Source organism: Globicephala melas, chromosome 19, assembly GCF_963455315.2.
Source record: "Globicephala melas chromosome 19, mGloMel1.2, whole genome shotgun sequence".
In the NCBI taxonomy this organism is placed as follows: domain Eukaryota; kingdom Metazoa; phylum Chordata; class Mammalia; order Artiodactyla; family Delphinidae; genus Globicephala; species Globicephala melas.
In genome coordinates, this window is record NC_083332.1 from 44,821,559 (window position 1) to 44,836,531 (window position 14,973).

The following is a 14,973-nucleotide window of genomic DNA, read 5'->3' on the forward strand; positions in this document are numbered from 1 at the left end:
GCGCGTCCGGAGCCTGTGCTCCGCAACGGGAGAGGCCACAACAGTGAGAGGCCCGCATACCGCAAAAAAAAAAGAAGCCCAAACCAGCTTTCCTGAGGATAAGAGACCCCATGGAGAGAGGAACCCAACAACCAAGAGCCAACACCAACCACCAGACATAAGAGTGAGGCCATCTCAGTCCATCCAGCCTCAGTCCAGCCACAAGATGACTATCGCTGCATGACTGATCCCTAGCAGAAGAACCATCCACCTGATCCTGGTCTATATTGCTGACCCACAGAAACATAAGTGAATAAAATATTTGTTGTTTTAAGAACTGGATTTTGGGGCAGTTTGTTACACAATAATAATTAACTGATACACAGCATATACATACAAATACACCGTACATTTCTCTTCTATATGAGGATCTGGTGAAATAAAATTTATCAGAGTTTCTGTGTTTAAATCTCTTGCTGTTTGACATAATAGACAGACATTGATGAAAATAACCTAAAATTTATAACATGCATATGAGGACATCAGTGTTCAACTGGTTAATGAGTATAATCAATTCAAAGATTAGTCACTAAGCGTGGGCTGCAGCAGGTCAGTGGCCAGGGCAGCCTCCATGGCTATCTACAGATTTTCTTCAGGACAAATGATGTGAGGGTTGGTACATTAGTGGGGGAAGACAAAAATGGAAATAAATACTATGAAGACAGCAAGCAGTTTTTTGGCTGTCACCAGTGGGTTATATATACTACTGAAATGAATGGCAAAAACACATTCTGGGATGTGGATGGAAGCATGGTGCCCCCTGAATGACATCATTGACTTCACTGTATGACTCATGATCCTCCAACAAGAAAATCACCTATTGCTTGTACATTCATTTGGACAAACCATAAATTCAGCATGAGTGGCACTCCACACAATATATACCTTATTCCACCACTAGAAAGAAGATTCAGGAGTGGGTCCCACCTTTGATACCTTACAAGTAAAGACAATGAAAAACAATTTAAACATGTAAAATATGGGGCTTTTTGTGTAATTGCACCGTTACTGCTTACTATTAACTTGATTAAAATTGTTTGATTGAAAAAAAAGAAAAAGATTAGTCACTGCACAAGAAAATGCAAAGTGCCCTGAAATTATTCAGCTTACATATGAAAGAAATCTGGTAGGCGTTTTCCCAAGTTTGACAGTCTAAAATTTTACTCATTTTTAAAAATTAATTAATTAATTTTTGACTGTGTTGGGTCTTCGTTGCTGTGTGTGGGCCTTCTCTAGTTGTGGTGAGCAGGGGCTACTCTTCCGTTGCAGTGTGCAGGCTTCTCATTGCAGTGGCTTGTCTTGTTGTGGAGCACAGGCTCTAGGCGTGTGGGCTTCAGTAGTTGTGGCACGTGGGCTCAGTAGTTGTGGCTCATAGGCTCTAGAGCACAGGCTCATTAGCTGTGGCGCACGGGCTTAGTTGCTCCACGGTATGTGGGATCTTCCCGGACCAGGGCTTGAACCCCTGTCCCCTGCATTGGCAGGCGGATTCTTAGCCACTGCGCCACCAGGGAAGCTCTAAAATTTTACTCCTTTTTTAATTATAAAAATACATTAAAAAATTTTAATATATGTAAAAGAATAAAACTTCACTCATCAAAAATGAGAAGGAAACTCAACAGGGAATATTATAAAATCATTGTCATATGAAGAGATGACTGAAGAGTTTGCAGCCAAAAAACGCATGGAAAAAGGTATCAGAGAAAGGTGTTGACACCATCAATTAATAAAAATAATATTTTCTGAATGTTAGTGATGTTTGTGGTATTTATCACTTTTTTTAAATTTGTGGTTTGTAGTGATTTATTTTCTTATTCTAAATAAATACTAACTTAGGTATCTAATTATTTTACTTGAAGTTTTGTGAGGTTTTTTTTCCTTAAGGGGACCTCCCCAGTTGTACCTTGTTCAGCCCCCTGAAACGTGGATCTGCCTGTGAATGAATGAATGAGCCCAAGTTCTAGTCCACAGAAATTTATGCAGAAAGAACCCCAGGGCCTCTTCCTCAGAAGGAAGCTCCGGATGTGATAGTCTGAGTCACTCCTGTGTACCTGGCATGCCCACAGGAGAGGCAGATGATAAACACAAATGTGAGGCCTTTCGAATGTCAATGTTAACCCAAAGTGCAGCTTGAAAGGAACTTTCAGACACTACCTCCATGTCAGAGATTAGTTGGCCTAAGATTTTGGGGCAGGGAGCAAAGAACCAGAGAGTCCCCAAGACCTATTTGCATCAGGAGAGAGGAGTGGAGGAAAGGGAGCAACTTGGGATGGGCTGAGCCAACCATGCAGCTTGGTTAAATATCTATTGAGCATCTGCTACATGCCAGGCACTGTTCCATAGTCTGGAACAAAATACTCCAAAATCTCTGCCCTCCTTGTGCTGACATGGCAGGGGTGGGGATGGCAGTGTAGGAGGAAGGAAGAACAATAAACATTTTTAAAACTGTATATAGGGGACATGCCTGATGGTGCAGTGGTTAAGACTCTGCGCTCCCAGTGCAGGCGGCCCAGGTTCGATCCCTGGCCATGGAACTAGATCCCGCATGCTGCAACTAAGAGTTTGCATGCCACAACTAAGGAACCTATGTGCCGCAACTAAGGGGCCCACTTGCCACAACTAAGGCACAGTGCAATGAAATAAATAAATAAATTTTAAAAATAAAAATAAATAAAAAGATATATTACATTAGAAAGTGGGAAGTGCAAAGGTAAAAAATAAAGCAGGGTGAGGGAGTTGGAAAGTAGTGTGTGATGGGGGTGCAGCTTTCAATAGGGAATCAGGGAAGGCCTCAGTGGAAGTTGAACTAAGATTTGAAGGACATGAGGGAGGGAGCCCTGTGGCTATCTGAGGGAGAAATGTGATCTGTGACAGGCAGAGGGAGCGGCATGGCCAAAGGTCCTGTGGCAGGAGTATACTTGGCAAGCTTGAGGAACAGTTTCAAGGCCTGGCTGCGAAAAGGAATGAATGAGGTGGAAGTAGGAGAAGAAATCTGAGAGATAATGGGGGTCAGAGCTCATGGAGCCTTGTAATCATGTGCAGGGACTGAGGAGGATGGACACCATAGTAGGGTTTTGAGCAGAGAAGCAGTGATGTCATCTGGCTGCCGTGGAGAGAACAAACTGGGGACAAAGGCAGAAACAGGGAGCCAGTGGAGACCATTGCCATAATCCAGGGTGAAAGGGAGTCAGATTCTAGATATATTTTGAAGGTAAAACCAACAGGATTTGCTGGATTGATATGTGAGAGAAAGGAAAGAGGGGAGAAGGATCACCTCAAAGTTTATGGCCTGAGCACCTGCACTGAATTGCCGTTACTAGATGGGGAGGATTGCAGCGGGAGCAGAACGAAGCCTAACTCTGGAATCGCTAGGATGAGCTACAAGGGCCAGAGGGGGTTCTACCTCAAAGGTAACTGGGCCTCTGGTGTGCCAGGTTCTGACTTAATCCGCAGTGCAGTTAACAGCCCCTGAACGCAGAACAGGTGATCCCTGCTTGGGAAACCATTTCCACCTCATTCACATACTTGTAGTTGGTAAGTGAACCCACTGCCAGCACATTTTTCAGCTGTTCCTTGAAATGGGTTGTTCTTGAGCATTTTCACTTGTAAAAGGTTGAATTGGACATGGGCAAAGATTGCCTTAAAATAAGTAATGCCACATAAAAAATGAAGCATGAGAATTGAAAACATATGTCCACCTAAAAACGTCTCTCTATATATCCATAGCAGTATTAGTCACAATAGCCAAAAAGTATCCATCAACTGATGAATGGATAAACAAAATGTGGTGTATCCATACAATGGAGTATTACTTGAAAATAAAAAGAAATGAAGTACTGGCATATGCTATAACATGGATATACCTTGAAAACATTATTCAAAGTGAAATAAACCAGTTACTAAAGACCATATATTATATAATTCCATTTATATGAAATATCCAGGATAGGCAAATCTGTAGAGACCAGCAGATTGATGGTTGCCCGGTAGTGGGGAGTTTGGGAGAAAATGAGGAATAACTACTGATGTGTTCAGAGCTTCTTTTGGGGGGTGATGAAAATGTTCTAAAATTGATTATGGTGATTATTCAAGTCTGAGACTATACAAAAAATATTGAATTGTGTACTTCATTAATTTATTTTTAAACCTTTTCTTTTATTTTATTGGCTGTGCCTCATGGCTTGCGGGATCCTAGTTCCCGGACCAGGGATTGAACCTGGGCCCTGGCAGTGAAAGTGCAGAGTCCCAACCACTGGACCACCAGGGAATTTCCTGAATTGTGCACTTTAAATTGGGGAATTGTATGGTAGATGAATTACATCTCAAAGCTGTTATTTTTTAAAAGCTTTTTTGAAAATGCCCACACTAATTTCCCTAAGGGAGCTGTTACTGCAGACCACCTCATGTGAGCAAATGTCACGGCCTGACATTGAGACTAATCAGACCACACATGACTCCAGCCAATCACACTTGGCAATGCCCGTCACGCGCTGGTCACAGGGAACTGTCAGTACTTAATACTGATCATGGGAGTTTGGGCTGACAAAGCTAATTAATTACCCATAGCATGTACAGCAGTGGTTAAGGGCACAGCCTCTGCAATGGGACAAACTGATTTTGAACCTCCGCTCTGTCTTATGACCATTGGCAAGTTAGCCTGTCTCAGCCTCAGTCTCCTCATCTGTAAATAAGAGGTGATAATATCTACCCCATAGGGAGGTTAAGAGGATTAAATGCAATACTTTTGTAGAACAATTAGTACTGTGCCTAGAACTAAGTAAAGGATCAGTAAATGGTAGCTGGAATTATTGTTAATAATGTGTAAAGAGCACTGAGCACAGGGCCTGGCATATAGAAAGCGCTCAAAACACAGAATGATTTTTTTAAATTACCTTTTTTATTTTATTTATTTATTTTGGCTGTGTTGGGCCTTTGTTGCTGTGCGCGGGCTTTCTTTAGTTGAGGCGAGTGGGGGCTACTCTTCGTTGTGGTTCATGGGTTTCTCAGTGCAGTGGCTTCTCTTGTGGAGCATGGGCTCTAGGCGCACGGGCTTCAGTAGTTGCAGCACACGGGCTCAGTAGTTGCGGCGTGTGGGCCCTAGGGTGTGCGGGCTTCAGTAGTTGTGGCACACGGGCTCAGTAGTTGTGGCTCGCAGGCTCTACAGCACAGGCTCAGTAGTTGTGGTGCACGGGCTTAGCTGCTCCGCGGCATGTGGGATCTTCCCAGGTCAGGGCTCGAACCCGTGTCCCCTGCATTGGCAGGTGGGTTCTTTTTTTTGCGGTACATGGGCCTCTCACTGCTGTGGCCTCTCCCGTCGCGGAGCACAGCCTCCGGACGCTCAGGCTCAGTGGCCATGGCTCACAGGCCCAGCCGCTCCGCGGCATGTGGGATCCCCCCAGATCGGGGCACGAACCCGCGTACCCTGCATCGGCAGGCGGACCCTCAACCACTGTGCCACCAGGGAAGCCCGACAGGTGGGTTCTTAACCACTGCGCCACTAGGGAAGTCCCAGAATGATTAAAGTCATACTTTTCACAGGAAAAAATGTTTATGAGACAGAATAAACTTTACAGATAAGGATAGAAAATTTGAATTCTGTTGCTTAAGGACAAGAGTAGGTGACTTTGGGAGACTGCTACGTGCCCCCTACCTGGCTCCTCTGTAGCAAATACTCACACAGCCTAAAGCAGTGGCTTTGCCCTTGAGCCTCTTTGCCACCCCCCCACCCCGAGTCACTAATGAGCAAATCCAAGCTTCCGGAAGCTCCTAGGAGAACATTCAGCTAAGAAACTGGAGTTTTTGATGAGGACCCCAGACAGGAAATGCCATTGCCCCTCCAAAGCATATTCTAAGACAGGGAACTTGAAGAGGAACTCAAAGCAGAAAATAACTACAATTGATTATCCCAGGAATGCAGGGGCATTTCAACAGCAAAAAAAATCGATTTATGTAATATACCACACTGTGTGGTTAAAGGAGAAAAATGTGATCATCTCAATACCAGCATGAAAAAGTAGGTGATAAAACTCATACTTATTTATGATTAAACAGTAGTAAACCAGAACTAAAGGGAAATTCCTGTTCTTGATATATCTCCCCATATGAAACAAAACTTTTTAAAAATTTTATTTATTTATTTTTGGCTGTATTGGGTCTTTGTTTCTGTGCACGGGCTTTCTTTAGTTGTGGCGAGCGGGGGCTACTCTTCGTTGCTGTGCACGGGCTTCTCATTGCGGTGGCTTCTCTTATTGCAGAGCATGGGCTCTAGGTGAGCAGACTCAGTAGTTGTGGCACACGGCTTTGTTGCTCCGCAGCATGTGGGATCTTCCCGGACCAGGGCTCAAACCTGTGTCCCCTGCATTGGCAGGCAGATTCTTAACCTCTGTGCCACCAGGGAAGTCCTGAAACAAAACTTAATAGCGAAACAATAGAACTATTCCCAAACCAGGAACAAGGCAAGGATGCTATCATTCTTACTATTTGATATTATAACGGTAGCAACTGATTTTCAACAAAGGTCCCAAGACCACTCAATGGGGAAAGAATAGTCTTTTCCACAAATTGTACTGGGACAACAGAATATCTAAAAGAATGAAGCTGAACTCTTAGCTCACACCATCTACAGAAACGAAATCAAAATGGATTGAAAACCTAAACGTAAGAGCTAAAACTGTAAAACTCTTAGAAGAAAACATAGGTGTAAATCTTCATGACCTTGGATTAGGCAACAATTTCTTAGATATGACACCAAAAGCATGGGCAACCAAAGAAAAAAATAGATAAATTGGACTTCATCAAAATAAAAACTTTTGTGTTTTAAAGGGCATTGTGAAAACGAAAAGACATCGCACGGAATGGGAGAAAATATTTAAACATCATATATCTGATTAGGGTCTAGAATATATAAAGAATTCTTACAACTCAACAATAAAAAGACAAATACCCATTTTAAAAATGGACAAAGGGGGGCTTCCCCGGTGGTGCAGTGGTTGAGAGTCCGCCTGCCGATGCAGGGGACACGGGTTCGTGCCCCGGTTCAGGAGGACCCCACATGCCGTGGAGCGGCTGGGCCCGTGAGCCATGGCCGCTGAGGCTGCGCATCCGGAGCCTGTGCTCTGCAGCGGGAGAGGCCACAACAGTGAGAGGCCCACATACACCCCCCCCCAAAAAAAAGGACAAAGGGGCTTCCCTGGTGGCACAGTGATTAAGAATCCACCTGTCAATGCAGGGGACACGGGTTCGAGCCCTGGTCCAGGAAGATCCCACATGCCGTGGAGCAACTAAGCCCATGTGCCCCACCTACTGAGCCTGAGCTCTAGAACCCATGCTCTGCAACAAGAGAAGCCACGACAGTGAGAGGTCCGCGCACCACAACGAAGAGTAGCCCCTACGCACCACAACTGGAGAAAGCCCGCACACAGCAACGAAGACCTAACACAGCCAAAAAAACCCAAAAAACAAATAAATTTACATAAATAAATAAATAAACCAATGAGCAAGTATTACTAAAAAAAAAAAAAAATGGACAAAGGATTCAAACAGACTTTTCTCCGAAGAAGACATGCAAATGGACAACAAGCCCATGAAAAGGTGCTCAACATCACTAGACATTAGGGAAATGCAGATCAAAATCACGAGATACTACTTCACGCACACTAGGATGGCTATTTTTTTAAATGGCTAATTTTTTTTAAATGGAAAATAACAAGTGTTGGCAAAGATATGGAGAAATTGGAAACTTCACTCATTGCTGGCAGAAATGTAAAATAGTCCAGCCATTGTGGAAAACGTTTTTGCAGTTCATCAAAAAATTAAACATAGAATTACCATATGACCCAGCAGTTCCATTCTGAGGTACATATCTAAGAGAACTGAAAATGTGTTTGTATAAAAACTCGTGCATGAATGTTCATAGCAGCATTACTCATAGTAGCCCAAAAGCAGAAACAACACAGATGTCCATCAACTGATGAATGGCTAAACAAAATGGTATATTATTCAGCCAAAAAACGGAATGACATCCTGATACATGCTACAATGTGAATGACCTTTGAAAACATTATGCTAAGTTTAAGAAGCCAGACACTACTACTGAAGCCCGCACACCTAGAGTCTGTGCTCCGCAACAAGGGAAGCCACTGCGATGAGAAGCCCAGGCACTACAATGAAGAGTAGCCCCCGCTCACCGCAACTAGAGAAAGCCTGCACACAGCAACAAATATCCAACTCAGCCAAAAATACAAATAAATAAAAAATTTTTAAATGGTGAATTTTATGGTATGTGAATTATATATCAATTAAACCAACTCTGCGAGTACTTAAAAAACTAAAATTGAAAAATCCAGTTCCAGCAATTCCACTTCTTGGTACACAGCCTAGAGACACACACACTCCCTATGCACCAGGAATACATATAAGGATGGTTACTTCAGTGGATTAAAAATGGCCACAAATTCTCTGCAGTCCCTCCTTTCAAAATGTGGGGTCTCTTTACCCACCCTTTGAATTTGAACTGGTCTCTTGACTCACTTTAACCAATGGAATGCAACACAAGTGACTATTGCCAAGTTTTGAGTGAGGCCTCAGGAGACCTCCTGCCCTTACTTTCTTGGAACATTTCCACCATCATATGACAAAGTTCAGCTGGAAAAAGAGGGCCAGACATCACAACTGAGGCTCCAGACATGTGAGTGAGGCCATCGTGGGCCATCCCACCAAGCTGCCAGCTGACTACAGCCACTAAGTGAGTCCAGGTAAGATCAGAAGAACCATCTTGTCAACCCACGGAATCATGAGAAATAACAAACTGTTCTTGCTTTAAGCCACAACGTTTTAGGAATGCTTGGCTACCCAGCAATGGCTAACTGATACAATACTGAGGCCTTGTTTGCACGATCAGAAAACTAGGAAGCAACCCAAGTGCAGGCTGGATGGTGTAGTGGGTTTAGCCTGAAGTTTGGCCTCTGACTTGGGCCCCAAATCCCACCCTGCCACTTACCAGCTGTGTGTTGATGAGAAATTTATTTGACTTATCCCTATGTCCTCCTAGGTCCTTGTAAGAATTCAAGGGGTTAATACACCTAGAGGACTTGGAATAGTTTCTGGTAGAGAGGAATACTATTAAGTGTTGACTGTTGGTATTGGCTATTGATATGCTCACCAACGAAGTGTGGTTTATATATGTGTTGGAGGGACTTCCCTGATGGTGCAGAGGTTAAGAATCCGCCTGCCAATGCGGGGGACACAGGTTCGAGCCCTGGTCCGGGAATATCCCACATGCCGCGGAGCAACTAAGCCCGTGCGCCGCAACTACTGAACCTGCGCTCTAGAGCCCGCTCGCCTAGAGCCCATGCTCTGCAACAAGAGAAGCCACTGCAATGAGAAGCCTGGGCGCAGCAACGAAGAGTAGCCCCGACTCGCCGCAACTAAAGAAAGTCCGCATGCAGCAACAAAGACCCAACACAGCCAAAAAAATAATTAATTAATTAAAATATATATATATATATATATATATATATGTTGGAGGCGATAAAGGAGTAAATTTCCTGTGTACCAACTTGGACAATTCTCAGAAATATATGATTGTATTGGAAAAAGCAAGTCATAGGACTATAACATTTACATAAAGGTTTTTTTTTTTTTTTTTTTTTTTTTAGCGGTACGCGGACCTCTCACTGTTGTGGCCTTTCCCGTTGCCGGAGCACAGGCTCAGTGGCCATGGCTCACGGGCCCAGCCGCTCCGTGGCATGTGGGATCTTCCCGGACCAGGGCATGAACCCATGTCCCCTGCATCGGCAGGCGGACTCTCAACCACTGCGCCATCAGGGAAGCCCACGTAAAGGTATTTTTAAAATACAGGGAGGAGGACATAAATACACCTCAGAGCATTTGCCTCTTTGAAGGCAAAGATGGGAATGGCTAAGTAGAAATCAAGAAGGAGTTTTGCTTTTTTAAATAAATTTATTTATTTTTGGCTGCGTTGGGTCTTCGCTGCTGTACGTGCGGGCTTTCTGTAGTTGCGGCGAGCGGGGGCTACTCTTCGTTGCGGTGCGCGAGCTTCTCATTGCGGTGGCTTCTCCTGTTGCGGAGCATGGGCTCTAGGCACGCGGGCTTCAGTAGTTGTGGCACGTGGGCTCGGTAGTTGTGGCTTGTGGGCTCTAGAGCGCAGCCTCAGTAGTTGTGGCGCATGGGCTTAGTTGCTCTGTGGCATGTGGCATCTTCCTGGTCCATGGCTTGAACCCGTGTCCCCTGCATTGGCAGGTGAGTTCTTAACCACTGCAACACCAGGGCAGTCCAAGAAGGATTTTTGCTTTAATCACAATGTTCTTTTTTATTATTATACAAAAAGACACTAGTTATATAATTTTTAAAAAGTTATGCATAGGAAAAAGACTAGAAGCAAAGAAGTTAAATTGCCAACATTGGTTAATTTGGTTTGGTGAGAATATAAGGGTTTTTTTTCTTCCTTATTCTTTACTGCCTCCCCAGCCCCCACCCGAATTCCTGTATTAATTACAATGGTTCCGAATCCTTCCTTTTCTGCACCATCCGCTTGGGGACCTGATCTTCCCGGACCAGTCCTGACATCTGCCTTGTCACAGGCAGGCTCAGCCCAGTGTGCATAGCACCTGGCACTGCTATCCAGGGCCACCCTGCTCGGGCCCACCCAGGCCCACAGGTGGCTGTATTCTTGCCAAGGCTTCAGATCTCAGGCTTTGATCCTTAACGTGCTTGAAGAACAACTCCTTAGTTTTGCTCATCGGAATTTAAGGGGTTCCCCTTCCTCCAGCTCCCCCAGCAAGGGGCCCTAGCACCCTCCTGCAAGCAGCTGAGGGGAAACCATGGGGAGGGGTGTTTGTACAGGAGGTGTCTGGGAAAGGGGGAAGCACAACAGAGGGACAGCCAGAGGCGATTTCCTTCATGGCAGATGCCGAATGGAGGACTTTATCAGGCTCTTTAAATTTTTAAAGACTTGTTGGTGATGTTTTGTCTTGCTGTCACGATGTTATTGAGGAGGGCAGATAAATCGGCTTTGGTGTTCTCAGCTACTGTGTATAAGGGTGTGAAAGTAAAGGCTGTTGCAGGGCCTACAGAATACAGGTTAGTGGGGTCCAGGTGGAAATTGGGAATCAAGAGAATTGTTTGCATCTCTAACACAATGGTTCCTGGATTCTTCTGTTTGGACACTTTTGTCTTCTCAGGCCTGGGTTTTATATCCAAAGGGAGATCGTGAAGTTGTTCTTTCTGGTTTTGATTGATAGGTTCTGGATTAGACACTCTGGAAAATAGTAAGTTCAGATAAGACTGTTTTTTTCCTTTTTTAATAGATATTTATTGGAGTATAATTGCTTCACAATACCGTGTTAGTTTCTGTTGCATAACAAAGCAAATCATCCATATGCATACATATGTCCCCATATCCCCTCCCTCTTGAGCCTCCCCCGCATCCTCCCTATCCCACCCCTGTAGGTCATCTCAAAGCACCGAGCCAACCTCCCTGTGCTATGCTGCTGCTTCCCACCAGCCAACTATTTTACATTTGGTAGTGTATATATGTCCATGCTACTCTCACTTCGCCCCAGCGCTTCGTTCTCCCATCCCATATCATCAAGTCCATTCTCTATGTCTACCTCTTTATTCCTGTCCTGCACCCTGCAACTAGGTTCATCAGTACCATTTTTTTTTTTTAGATTCCACATATATGCGTTAACATACGGTATTTGTTTTTCCGTTTTGATTTACTTCACTCTGTATGACAGACTCTAGGTCCATCCACCTCACTACAAATAACTAAATTTCGTTTCTTTTTATGGTTGAGTAATATTCCAGTGTATATATATATATACCACATCTTCTTTATCCGTTCATCTGTCAGTGCACATTTAGGTTGGTTCCATGTCCTGGCTATTGTAAATAGTGCTGCAATGAACATTGTGGTGCATGTGTCTTTTTGAATTATGGTTTTCTCAGGGTATATGCCCAGTAGTGGGATTGCTGGGTAATATGGTAGTTCTATTTTTAGTTTTTTAAGGAAACTCCATACTGTTTTCCATAGTGGTTGTATCAGTTTACACTCCCACCAACAGTGTAGGAGGGTTCCCTTTTCACCACACCCCTTCCAGCATTATTGTTTCTAGCTTTTTTGATAATGGCCATTCTGACCAGCATGAGGTGATACCTCATTGTAGTTTTGATTTGCATTTCTCTAACAATTAGTGATGTTGAGCATCTTTTCATGTGTCTCTTGGCCATCTGTATGCCTTCCTTGGTGAAATGTCTATTTAGGTCTTCCGCCCATTATTTTATTTATTTATTTTTTTTTTACGCGGGCCTCTCACTGTTGTGGCCTCTCCCGCCTAGGAGCACAGGCTCTGGACGCACAGGCTCAGCGGCCATGGCTCATGGGCCCAGCCGCTCCGCGCCATGTGGGATCTTCCCGGACCGGAGCACGAACCCGCGTCCCCTGCATCGGCAGGCGGACTCCCAACCACTGCGCCACCAGGGAAGCCCCCGCCCATTTTTTAACTGAATTGTTTGTTTTTTGGATATTGAGCTCCATGGGCTGTTTGTATATTTTGGCGATTAATCCTTTGTCTGTTGTTTCATTTGCAAATATTTTCTCCCATTCTGAGGGTTGTCTTTTTGTCTTGTTTATGGTTTTCTTTGCTGTGCAAAAGCTTTTAAGTTTAATTAAGTCCCATTTGTTTATTTTTGTTTTTATTTATGTTACTCTAGGAGGTGGGTCAAAAAAGATCTTGCTGTGGCTTATGTCAAAGAGTGTTTTTCCTATGTTTTCCTCTGAAAGTTTCATAGTGTCTGGTCTTACATTTAAGTCTTTAATCCATTTGGAGTTTATTTTTGTGTATGGTGTTAGGTAGTGTTCTAATTTCATTCTTTTACGTATAGCTGTCCAGTTTTCCCAGCACCATTTATTGAAGAGGCTGTCTTTTCTCCATTGTATGTTCTTGCCTCCTTTGTCATAAATTAGGTGCCCATATGTGCATGGCTTTATCTCTGGGCATTCTATTCTGTTCCATTGATCTATATTTCTGTCTTTGTGCCAGTACCATACTGTCTTGATTACTGTAGCTTTGTGGTATAGTTTGAGGTCAGGGAGCCTGATTCCTCCAACTCCGTTTTTCTTTCTCAAGATTGCTTTTACTATTCGGGGTCTTTTGTGTTTCTATACGAATTGTAAGATTTTTTGTTCTAATTCTGTGAAGAATGCCATTGCTAGTTTGGTAGGGTTTGCATTGAATCTGTAGATTGCTTTGGGTAGTATAGTCATTTTCACAATATTGATTCTTCCAATCCAAGAACATAGTATATTTCTCCATCTGTTTATGTCACCTTTGATTTCTTTCATCAGTGTTTTATAGTTTTCAGAGTACACGTCTTTAGCCTCCTTAGGCAGGTTTATTCCTAGGTATTTTATTCTTTTTGTTGCAATGATAAATGGGAGTGTTTCCTTAATTTCTCTTTCTGATTTTTCGTTGTTGGTGTATAGGAATGCCAGAGATTTCTGTGCATTAATTTTGTATCCTGCAACCTTACCAAATTCATTGATTAGTTCTAGCAGTTTTCTGGTGGCATCTTTAGGATTTTCTATGTATAGTATCATGTCATCTGCAAATAGTGACAGTTTTGCTTCTTCTTTTCCTATTTCTTTTTCTTCCCTGATTGCTGTGGCTAGGACTTCTAAAACTATGTTGAATAAAAGTGGTGAGAGTGGACATCCTTGTCTTGTTCCTGATCCTAGTGGAAATGCTTTCAGTTTTTCACCAATGACAAACCCACCCGCTTGCTGTGGGTTTGTCATATATGGCCTTTATTATGTTGAGGTAGTTTCCCTCTATGCCCATTTTCTGCAGAGTTCTTATCATAAATGGGTGTTGAATTTTGTGAAAAGCTTTTTCTGCATCTATTGAGATGATCATATGGTTTTTATTCCTTAATTTGTTAATGTGGTGTATCACATTGATTGATTTGCATATATTGAAGAATCCTTGCATCCATGGGATAAATCCCATTTGATCATGGTGTATGATCCTTTTAATGTGCTGTTGGATTCTGTTTGCTTGTATTTTGTTCAGGATTTTTGCATCCATGTTCATCAGTGATATTGGTCTATAATTTTCTTTTTTTGTGATATCTTTTTCTGGATTTGGTATCAGGGTGATGGTGGCTTTGTAGAATGAATTTGGGAGTGTTTCTCCCTCTGCAATTTTTTGGAAGAGTTTGAGAAGGATTGGTGTTAACTCTTTTCTAAATGTTTGGTAGAATTCGCCTGTGAAGCCATCTGGTCCTGGACTTTTGTTTGTTGGAAGATTTTTAATTACGGTTTCAATTTCATTACTTGTGATAGGTCTGTTCATATTTTCTAATTCTTCCTGGTTCAGTCTTGGAAAATTGTACCTTTCCAAGAATTTGTCCATTTCTTCGTGGTTGTCCATTTTATTGGCATATAGTTGTTTGTAGTAGTCTCTTATAATCCTTTGTATTTCTGCAGTGTCAGTTGTGATTTCTCCTTTTTCATTTCTAATTTTATTGATTTGTGTCCTCTCCCTTTTTTCTTTCTTTTTTTTTTTTGCAGCACACGGGCCTCTCACTGTTGTGGCCTCTCCTGTTGCGGAGCACAGGCTCCAGATGCACAGGCTCAGCAGCCATGGCTCACGGGCCCAGCTGCTCTGAGGCATATGGGATCTTCCTGGACCAGGGCACGAACCCATGTCCCCTGCATCGGCAGGTGGACTCTCAACCACTGCACCACCAGGGAAGCCCTCCCTTTTTTTCTTGATGAGTCTGGCTAAGTGTTTATCAATTTTGTTTATCTTCTCAAAGAACCAGCTTTTAGTTTTATTGATTTTTGCTATTGTTTTCTTCATTTCTATTTCATTTATTTCTGCTCTGCTCTTTATGATTTCTTTCCTTCTACTG

The 14,973-nt window shown here is 43.1% G+C and overlaps 1 protein-coding gene and 1 pseudogene across 6 annotated transcripts in view; both read left to right on the plus strand.

Moving 5' to 3' along the window:
- The window catches only part of CDH3 (cadherin 3), a 108,026-nt gene that overhangs the window by 31,167 nt on the left and 61,886 nt on the right, over window positions 1-14,973 (plus strand). For 3 of the 6 annotated variants that reach the window (XM_060289517.1, XM_060289520.1, XM_060289518.1), the window contains one exon: window positions 9,693-9,877. The exons of the other annotated variants lie outside the window; for them this stretch is intronic. In XM_060289517.1, the coding sequence (XP_060145500.1) occupies window positions 9,693-9,877 (185 nt within the window). The remainder of the gene's footprint in view (window positions 1-9,692; window positions 9,878-14,973) is intronic. 6 annotated transcript variants of the gene reach the window in all.
- LOC115856901 (NADH dehydrogenase [ubiquinone] 1 alpha subcomplex subunit 12 pseudogene) lies at window positions 559-986 on the plus strand (annotated as a pseudogene).